We start from the raw sequence: 10206 nt of genomic DNA, 5'->3' as shown, positions 1-10206 counted from the left end.
TCAAAAAGTCTGATCGTGTGTACGGGCCTTAGGAAACACCTTGCAAAGGATGCAGTGTAATACTCATTTAGACTTCATGGAAAAGTAAAAGCCATCTCCTTTTAGCCTGGGATCACACTATTGTGAACACAGATATCGCCTGTGATTTACACCACATTTCTGTGCCAATCACATGGAATATCCGTGCAATGCAAATTCAGCCATACAGTTGTATAGCCGAACCCGCATTGGATTTGCACAAAAAGGGTGAAGGAACCTTCCCCCCCCTCCCCCCCTGCAAAAAAAAAAAAAAAAGTACCCACCCTTCTCTACACTATCCAAAACTAAGAAAAAGGCTTTGGCTGGGCAAACAATTTAAGGCCTTTACATTACACACAAAAAAAAAAAAACACACACCACACACACACACACAATATACACAACCAAAGTGACATTAGCCAGTTTATTCAAATTCATAGCAAAGAACCCACCACAATTTTTTTGTTGGTTCAACTATGTTGCTCAAAAGCAGAAATGGCAGTATGGTATTGAGGTGGAAGCATTACCACAATATACAACACTGTGCTGCTGGTCTATAAAAATAGAGAACACAGAAGTATCTGTGTGTTCTTAGCATCTTTCATTTAGTGACCTCTATTAGAAAAATGATGGCAGAAATCTGTCTCGTTGAGAACGACAAAGGCATGCTTAGGGGTGCAAACAGGAGACCTCAAAACCCAACCCCAGGTTTAGCAAAGTGTAAAGGGTCCCAAAGTGACCAAGATGTCTAGTTTGGAAGTCCTATAAATCCCTACACTATGGCCACACAGTGGGGTTGATTTACTAAAGCCAAATAGACTGTGCACTTCGTTTCCCCAAACTTGGTGAATGTGGTGAAGCTCTGCTGTTTTCTTTCCTCACTTCTGATTAGGTATTCTTTACAAAGTGAAGCTTCCCCACATCCACTAAGCTGTGGGAAATGAGTGCAACTGCACTTGCAAACTGCACAGTCTGTTTGCCTTTAGTAAATCAACCCCAGTGCGCTCTGGAAGTGTAAGTCTTTAAAAAAAAAAAAAAAAAAAAAATCTTAATTGAGTGTCCAACCTCACACATGAATTCCAATCTCTTCTTCTTACTGTCAGTTCTAAATGCAAAAAGCACTAAAAATGCATAGGTGTGAATCCAGCCTAAGTGCTGGTGGGAGGTCTGCCTACTGAATTCACATGATCAGTATTATGATAAAAAAAAAAAAAAACTGCTGGGGAAAGCAATGAGGCAATTCCATGAGAAGGAAATTACACTGCAGAAGAACTGAACACAGTGTACAGTGTTACAAGAAAGCCATCATTGAATTTTTGGAGTCTGCAGAATAAAATCTACATTTGCTAACTACAGAAAAAACAAAATGCTTGTGTGCCAATTAAAGCCCATTGCCCCATTTAGGCCCGGTTCACACTAATGTGGTGTGGGAACCGCATCGATTTTTGTGCGGTTCCCTCACCACATCAGAATTGCAGGCAGTTCACATCATGCTCTGTGAACTGCTGTGGGTGTCAATAAAAAGTTAACGATACCCCCAAATCGGTTCGCAGAACGCATTGCAAACTGTAGAATCGGATCCCATTGGTCTGCAAACCGATTTCAGTGTGTGAAAAAAAAAAAAAAAAATTCCTGTACAAATTACATGCGGACAGACTGCATCAGGCCTTAGCGTCCCTTTAAACAGTTCATTCGAGCGCTGCCCCAAGCTACACATCTACTGGGCAGGAGTCATCCAAACTTAGTATTTCAAGTAGCAATTCAGGCTGATTCCAAGCAGTGTATCTTGGGTATATTAGGCTCGGTTTACACCTATGTGTTCTTTAATGCTTTTTACAGAAACATACTACAGTCCATTTATCATGATTTCCTATAGGAAACATTCACATCTATGCTTTTTCCAGCCACTGTTTTTGTAAAGGCTCAGGGACTTTAAAAAAAAGAAAAGCAAAGCAGTGTTTTTTTTTTGGTTCAATAAACTTCAATGGAGAAGCTGCAGAAAGGCATGTAGTGCGTTTTTGCTGCAATTTTACAGCAATTTGCATTTTTTAATCCGCCAAATAAAAAAAGCATAAGAAATGCAAATCACTGAAAAATAGTTTGTGCAAAAACATAAAATGCACAGCAAAAAGCAGTGTAGAAACAATCAAAAGCAAACGGGTGTCGAGCAAGCCTAAGGGGTGGAATTACTAAAGGCTTTGCAAAGTGCAGTGGCACACTGCAAGAGAAGTTGCTTCAGAGCTTAGTCAACAAGCAGAAGCTCTGCTGACTTCCATCATCCAATCACATGCAAGCAAAAATGCTGTGTTTTTTTTCCCTTGAACGTGATTGGGTATTCTTTGTCAAATGAAGCTTTATATAATTTACTAAGCTCTGGAGCAACTGCACTTTGCAAAATACACAGTCTATTTGCCTTCAAGAAATCAACCCCTTACGCTTAACACAACTACAAAAATTTACCAGGGAGGCAATTTCAAGTGCTCTGTTCCAAGCCTGTAGACTGCTCCTAACTCACAGATCCACCCACACCCACACAATGAATGGATAGGGTATAGGAGACACATTCTGTTTGAAAAAAATATAATTTACCAGCATAGAGGTTGCCCGGATAAATTTGAAAAAGTATAGGTCCCCCCCTGGCTTGGTACCCCAGCTCTTAGTGCTCTAGATTTAATAACTAATAGGATTCTGTAACTGACCTGACTGCGTTTGATTTGCACATTGGCATTCAGGCTAACAGCATTTCTACTCAAAGAGGTAGTAAAGTTTTTTTTGGACTTGTATCTACAGGTAAGCCTATGAGGCGCCCCTGAAAAGGTACATTGAATATCTCTTAAACTGGCAGTGTTTAGCAGATATTCCCAATAGATGCAGCCGGTGATGTTAACATTGCATGTGCTCTGCAGGAAGGACATCATCGTGGCTCTAGCTACTAATGCAACCAGAGCCCACAAACCCATGAGGAAGACCGGGTGAAGATAGAAGCCCTGTCAGTGGTGACAGCGTGCCACTGGAGGGTTTCGTTCTAAAGAGAAGTATTTCATAATGTGCTAGTATGCAATGCATACTAGCACAATATGCCATTGCAGGAGATTTTTCTTTTTTTTTTGCTAGCCACAGTTTACTACTGCTTTAACTCCCTGTTAAAGTAGATGTCTTGAGAATATTAGTATTGTATTATGTAAATGTATCACACTATAGCAGCACTGTCGATGGATTCACAAGTTGTCTATGGAAATTGTGCACTTAAACATACAATTCCAGAGCATTCAACAGTTGGTTCAACCCCCCCCCCCCCCAATTTGGGCCACGCTGATCCAAACAAAACCATTTACTGCACTAACAGAGTATACAGCACTGTATTCCGGCAGTTTCCCATCCCTATCCCAGAATACAATAGAGACGAGCTGACCACTGCTCAGATATTCACAGGAAGCTTTGTCTTCCATCAATGAATGCAAAGCGTCTTCTGATTAGCTGAGGAGCAGATTGTCACATCATCCACCCGCCTCTCCACCTCAGCCAAAAGGAAGTTTTTTTATTCATTCATAGAAGAAAATAAACAAAACCTTCCTGTTAATGGCTATGCAGCGCTCAGCTGACTGTTTTGTTCCAGGAATGGGATGGAAAGTCCCCGTTTCGCTACCAGAAGAAGTCACTGTATGAACAGGAGGTTACATACATTTAATACAGTGCACCTAGCAATTGCACCTGTTAGAGCAGTAAATAGTTTGTTTGAGCGAGCTTGGCCCAAACTAACCACTTAAAAAATGGATGCTGAAAAGGTAGTTAGGCATTAAATATTATATATAAATTTTAAATTCAAGTGGAGTTACCCTTTTAGATTTTTTGGAAGAATGTCTGGGAAAAGTATAGTATAGTGCAGAATGCATATCTGACTGGTCACCAACGTGGTTTGGACTTCATAGTATTTAACAGTTTATTTATAAAATATCTGTTATTGTAATCAAGACCTGTGAGGAATTTTAAAATGTCTGGCACTTGGTTCTCCTGCAAATCAATATAAACTGGTATTACCCTGGCTGTATTTTCCTCTATAGAATTGACAAGGCACCATTCAGACACCCATTTACACCAGGACTCTTCAAGAAAGCGAGAGGTCAATATAAGGAATGACACCCTGCTGGACTGTATCACAGTGTCGGCTGCTGAAATGGCATGTACTCCACCTGCTTGATCACGGTGCTCAACAAAGCCATGGTAGCCATTCTGCTCCAAAATTCCAGCAACTTTAAGAGCAATGTCTGTATCGTGTTCACTGTGCCACAAGGAGAATTCATACTTATATTGTGTTGTGCCCATATCTCAAGTGGACACACAATTTCAATGAAGCACTTGCTTATTTCAAATGAGGAGTAAACTCTAGTAAATTTCATGATATAGATCTTTTCACCAATACTTTTAAAGACCATTTGCACCAAGTAGCTGGCCAAAATAAAGTACATGCTTGGACTAAATTCACATGGCTGCTTCTCTAAGCTCTTCAATCACACTTTCAATCTTCATCCCAGAAGATCTCAAAGCTTCACATCGTTCCTTCAGTTCGTCCTGGGCTTCCTTCAACTTGTTGTTTAATTCCACATATGAACAACTCTGCAAGTACTGTTTATTTGCCTCACTGGATGCATCATAAGTAGAAATAAAAGGCTCTGTTATAAAACAAACAGGTAAGTGAACATTAGAGCAGTGGTAAGTGAGCACATGGATGTATCTGTTCTATCTACCAAATGGTTTGATGAGCAATTCACATACCCTTATGAGTCAACCAACTCTGCTGTGCTATATGGAAGCATAAAAAGAAACTAACACCAGGTTGTAGAGCTTGCAATACTGTAGAATTCACCCAACTACCCATAAGCCTTTGTGCTCTTGGTACTACTAGTCAACCCCACATTGGAGAGGTCTATGCCAAGCTCCATCCATCCCTTTTGTAAATTGCCTAAAGTACCTCCTACACTCCCCCCATAACTTTTTAGACTAGGAACATCCACTACAAGCCTTGAGAGGAACTACAATCTGTCTCCCCCTCATCATTGCACCACCATCCATCTTTGTAGATCTGGCACCTATGCAGCACAAAAACCCTATGAAGTGTGCGTATGTATATATGTACACACACACACACACACACACGTGTGTGAGATCTCATACATACACTGTATCTCACAAAAAGGAGTACACCCCTTACATTTTTGTAAATATTTTATTCTATATTTTCATATGACAACACTGAAGAAATTACACTTTGCTATAATGTAAAGTAGTGAATGTACAGCTTGTAAAACGGTGTAAATTTGCTGTTCCCTCAAAATAACTCACACAGCCATTAATGTCTAAAGCACTGGAAACAAAAGTGAGTACACCCCTAAGGAAAAATGTCCAAATTGGGCCCAATTAGCCATTTTCCCTCCCCGCTGTCATGTTACAAGGTCTCAGGTGTGAGTGGGGAGCAGGTATGATAAATTTGGTGTTATCACTCTCACACTGGTCACTGGAAGTTCAGCATGGCACCTCATAGCAAAGAGCTCTAAGGATCTGAAAATAAAAAAAATTGTTGCTCTTCATAAAAGATGGCCTAGGCTACCAGAAGATTGCCAAGACCCTGAAATTGAGCTGCAGCACGTTGGCCAATACCATACAGCAGTTTAACAGGCAGGTTCCACACTGTTATACAAGTTGCACACTCACTACGTTGCTGCAATGTAAAGTGTAATTTCTTCAGTGTTTTCACATGAAAAGAGATAAGAAAATATTTACAAAAATTGAAAAAAAAAAAAATAATTCAAATCGGTGAAGCGCAAACAAACTCTTCATTTAAAAAACATTTACTAAAGGACAAGACCGTGAGAGATATAGATGTGAAAATGTCAGGATGTTAACTACTGTGGAAAAGGTGTCCAATACCAGGTATGCAAGTGTTAAGAGTTAGTCCAGCCCATCCACCACAAACAGCAGCCTCCAACCTCCTTAATGCAACTGGAACGGTCAACATGCAATTTCCCACACTATGGGGATACATCCTCCAATGGTAAGTCAGCGATGCAGATACCAATAGCTCCACTGGTCCTGGCACAAGTCAAAGACCGAGTTTGTTATTGTAAATGGGCTGAGCGGAGAATAACAATCATCCCCCAGGATGTCTGGAATGAAGAAGCATTGAAGCTGGAAAAGTTCCTCCTGCCAATCATCTGGAGGTGCTCTGGGTTCTCCTGGGTCAGAAGGAAGAATTGAGTGTTGATCTTTTCTGGAGACCAGGGTAGCTTGGTTATCTGCCAATAGAAGGTTTTAGCCCAAGGTGGATCATTTGAGAAACAGCCGCGTTCTTCATAGCAGACCTCTTTACCCGGCGGCCGCTGTCATACAAAGTCCCGACTCCTGGACTGGGTCCTATGATCTTGTCCTTTAGTGATTGTTTTTAAATGATGAGTTTGTCTGTGCTGCACTGATTTCTGCTATAAAAATTTTACTGAAGAGTTTTTGTATTGTCCTTGTAGTGTTCATATACACACACACACACACACACACACACACACTATAGCTGGCATGTGTGAACTCCGCATAAAAGTTGTGGTTTTACTGGATACAATGTGTCCACTCTGAATATATCACACTTCTGCTTGGAGGGCATGCTTTGACCCCCCTTTTACAATATTCAACATCTTGGCGGTGTTGGGGGTCCCTCCTCCTCTCTTCATCACCTCCCCTTCCATCTCTTCCTAGTTTGTCTTTTCTCCTTCCTTCAATCCCCTATTTTATTACTGTCCTATAGACATGTGCAATTTGTTACGTTACAATTTAACATTGACGAAATTCGGAAATATTCAAACAAAAACCATGTTTAACGAATATTTCTGAAAACGAAAATTAGACAGAATGAAAATGAGAACGAATATCCGAAAATAACAAATAGCCGAAACTACTAATAACTATTAAAATGATAGGCATTGCCTTTGAGATTTGGAACGTAACGAATTAATAAAAATGTATTACTATTAATTTGTTACGTTACATTCATTTAGATGCAGCATTCGTTATTTTGGATAATTTGGAACGTTGGATAATTTTTTTTTTTTTTATGAATACAAAACACAAATCTTGATTGAAACGAAAACATTTAGGGTTACAACCACTTTAATACAGCCATCATCTTGTTAACAGAAAATCTTACCCTCGCTAAGGTCACAAACAAATACAGGGTCAGATGCTACAGCCCCCCGAACATCTTCCAGAATCTGCTCTACAGTAGGTGGATCTGGTCGAGAAGGAAGAACAATGCGTTTTTTTGCTCTGGAGGTCATCTTGAGAACGTTTCATAAAAAAAGTAGTGGTCTGAAAACACAAAAACATAGTCCATAACAAGTAGCAATTTAATGACATTTTACACAAATGTTTATGGAAAGCAGACAAGTTAGGGTCTTTGTTCAGTTTGGGTTCTAAGGCTAAGAGAAATAAGGTGTGGTCTGGCAATCTTGACATTGGAGGTCCTAGATCAGGCGTTCCTGCTACGGGAAGACAACAGTCTTTCAATTGCACTCTAGCTCCAGTGAACTGTGTTAAGGCACATTATGTTGCATTGCTACCCTATGGTGTAATTTGTTGTGATTGGTATGACAATGTACAATAACACACTTTCTACGTGTTGTAGCGTGCTGCACTAGGCACATTTGGTGTAGAAGTGATTTTTGTCCCAATGTGTGGCATCGGCAGCCTAGAATGGGCTGCCAAAGTAACTTTTGCCAACATGTGTGCATTTAATGCACCACAGCGGACTGCCCATGTGTGAACATAAATCTCTTCTGTAACATGGACACTTCCCATTGGCGGTTTGGGTACCCTCAGGATCCAGAAGAGGAGTGACATCACCGTGAGGGAATTGGCCAGCACAGGGCAATTCTACTGCGCTCGATTAGTGATCCCTGCACCTGGAACTGGAGCTAGCGAAGGGTCCAGGCTGATTTAGAGTATATTTTGCTTCTCAAGATAAAAAAGAACAAAAAAAAAAAAAAAACAACCCACATATGCATGCAGAGTAGGTCGTTAGAGAGGAGTGGGTTCACATTTTGTCCACAGTTGGGCTTTAATTAGAAATATACTTATAAGTCAAATTATGATCTGATATAAAATTTCTAGATAGGAATGTGCAAACAACAGGTCAAAAAACCATCAAGGTTTAAGGAATTCACAGGACACGATGCCTGAAATTTGCGTACTCAATATAAAAGCACTAGAAAAAAGCAGCTACACACGAGTGTTATACTTCTGCCGCGTACACACAATCGGATTTTCCGACAACAAATGGTGGTTGTGAGCTTGTTGGCAGTAAGTCAGACCGTGTATGCTCCATTGAACATTTGCTGTCAGACTTTCCACCAACAAATCTCGGCTAGCATGCTCTCATTTTTTCCGCCAACAAATGTCAGATTTTCTGATCGTGTGTAACAAGTCCATTGGACAAAAGTCCAATGTACAAACATGCAAGCTCGGAATCACGCATCACTATTGAACTTCCTAATTATCGTCTCGCCGTACGTCCCTACGTTCGCAATTGGCCAACATTTGTGTAACCATGTGTATGCAAGACAAGTTCGAGCCAACAACCTTCAAACAAAAATCACTGTTTTGTTGTCGGAAAGTCTGATCGTGTGTACAAGGCATTCTTTTACAAAAGATTTTATTAATAGTCAATCCAACATATAAGCTCAACAATTAGATGGTTACAATTCATGTTGTGTAAAAGAGATCACAAAGTATAAAGAAGAGTACTGAAGTACTAGAAGTTCCAGGGAAGGCCTCAGCTATGGGCAACGAGTCAAGCATCATAATACGGAATGATTTGGAACTCAGGGAAATGCTACATGCTGCAAGAAAATTACCAAAAATGTCCAAACAAAATCAAATGCAGAACCATAATGCTCAAATAAAAAAAAAAAAAAAAAGACACTATGTTATTAAAGCAGAGAACTCCCGCTTCAAGGGAAGGTGACCCCCTGACATACCACATTTGGCATGTCATTTTTTTGGGGGGGGGGGGGAGGGGGAGCTTATCTTTTTTTTAGTTCCAGCTACCACTTCCTCCAGGCGCACCATGGCACGGGAAGGGAGATCCCCCCCCCCCTTAGCAATCATCTGGGACACATCTCAGGTCCTAGGCGATTGTCCAGCCAGTCACAATGATCGGCATGCCCTGCTGTAAAGCCACAGCTAAGCGCACACAGTGACTATGCTGGCGCTGATGAGAGGAGGGGGGGAGACCAGAGGGGCTTTGTTCCCCCGCATTGCTGGACCCTGGGACAGGTAAGTGTCCGATTATTAAAAGTCAACATCTGCAGTATTTGTAGCTGCTGAAAAAACTAAAGCGGAAATCTGCTTTAAGAACTTAAAGTGGTTTTGTACAGAAAATTGCAAGTTCGTCTTATTCAAATGGCTTTGGAACATAGATGCAGTTATGACCATTGAAATAAAATAATATGCAGTATTTACCTTTTATTTTTAATGTTTATGCCGACTTCTGGGCTCTCCTCCCGTGGGAGTAGGCGTGTTTATCGGCTTTGCAATGGTCCCTGGGAACTTTTTTGTAGCTATTTCCCAGGAATCCATGGGGGACACAGTCAAGCCGAAATTGCCATTTTGAAAGTGGGCAGGCAGCTCTATCAGCCATTACCACTATAGCACAGGAGACAAAAGGAAGGAAAACAAAGAGGACACTCAATGAGCATGTGCGAGATGGAGCAGTGGATGCTGGGAGCTCAGTGTCATCGCATCCAGGAAGTAAATGCCTGTGGGCTTCAAACGCCCACAGTGAAAATGGAAACCGCCGGACTGCTTTTTTAAAAGTTTTCCTTAGCAATGAAATCGTCACGCGGGGGGTTAAAAAGACGCAGATCGTGGCTGCAAAGACCCGGTAGGAATCGCCCAACAGTGACACAGGTAAAAAAAAAAAAAAAAAAAAAACGGCAGTGGAATCCCGCTTTAACCATCACAACCAGGACTATGCCTGGTGGGCTGATAAATTTAGATCGTGGGCACGGAAGAAGAAACAAAAAAAAAAAATAAAAAGGGAAGACGGAGAGAAGAGAGGGAGTCCACAAGGCTTGCTCCCAGGGGTTTATTAAAGCAAGAGGAGTGCGGAATCTAATCTGGAAGGTTGATTGTGTGCAACCAACGGCT

At 41.0% G+C, this 10206-nt stretch overlaps 1 protein-coding gene across 4 annotated transcripts in view; it reads right to left on the bottom strand.

Moving 5' to 3' along the window:
- Positions 1 to 415: 415 nt before the first annotated feature.
- CUNH19orf25 (chromosome unknown C19orf25 homolog) overlaps positions 416 to 10206 on the bottom strand; it is a 29271-nt gene continuing 19480 nt past the window's right edge. For all 4 annotated transcript variants that reach the window (XM_077488882.1, XM_077488883.1, XM_077488885.1 and 1 more), the window contains 2 exons: positions 7208 to 7368; positions 416 to 4688 (listed from right to left, as the gene is read on the bottom strand). In XM_077488882.1, coding sequence (XP_077345008.1) covers positions 4498 to 4688; positions 7208 to 7337 — 321 coding nt within the window. In that variant the 5' untranslated portion in view covers positions 7338 to 7368 and the 3' untranslated portion in view covers positions 416 to 4497. The remainder of the gene's footprint in view (positions 4689 to 7207; positions 7369 to 10206) is intronic.

Source organism: Lithobates pipiens, unplaced genomic scaffold, assembly GCF_037356315.1.
Source record: "Lithobates pipiens isolate NorthernLeopardFrog02 unplaced genomic scaffold, aLitPip1_a1.2 Scaffold_18, whole genome shotgun sequence".
Lineage (NCBI taxonomy): Eukaryota > Metazoa > Chordata > Amphibia > Anura > Ranidae > Lithobates > Lithobates pipiens.
Note: the sequence above shows the minus strand (reverse complement) of the source record. Positions and strands in the feature narration are given on the sequence as shown.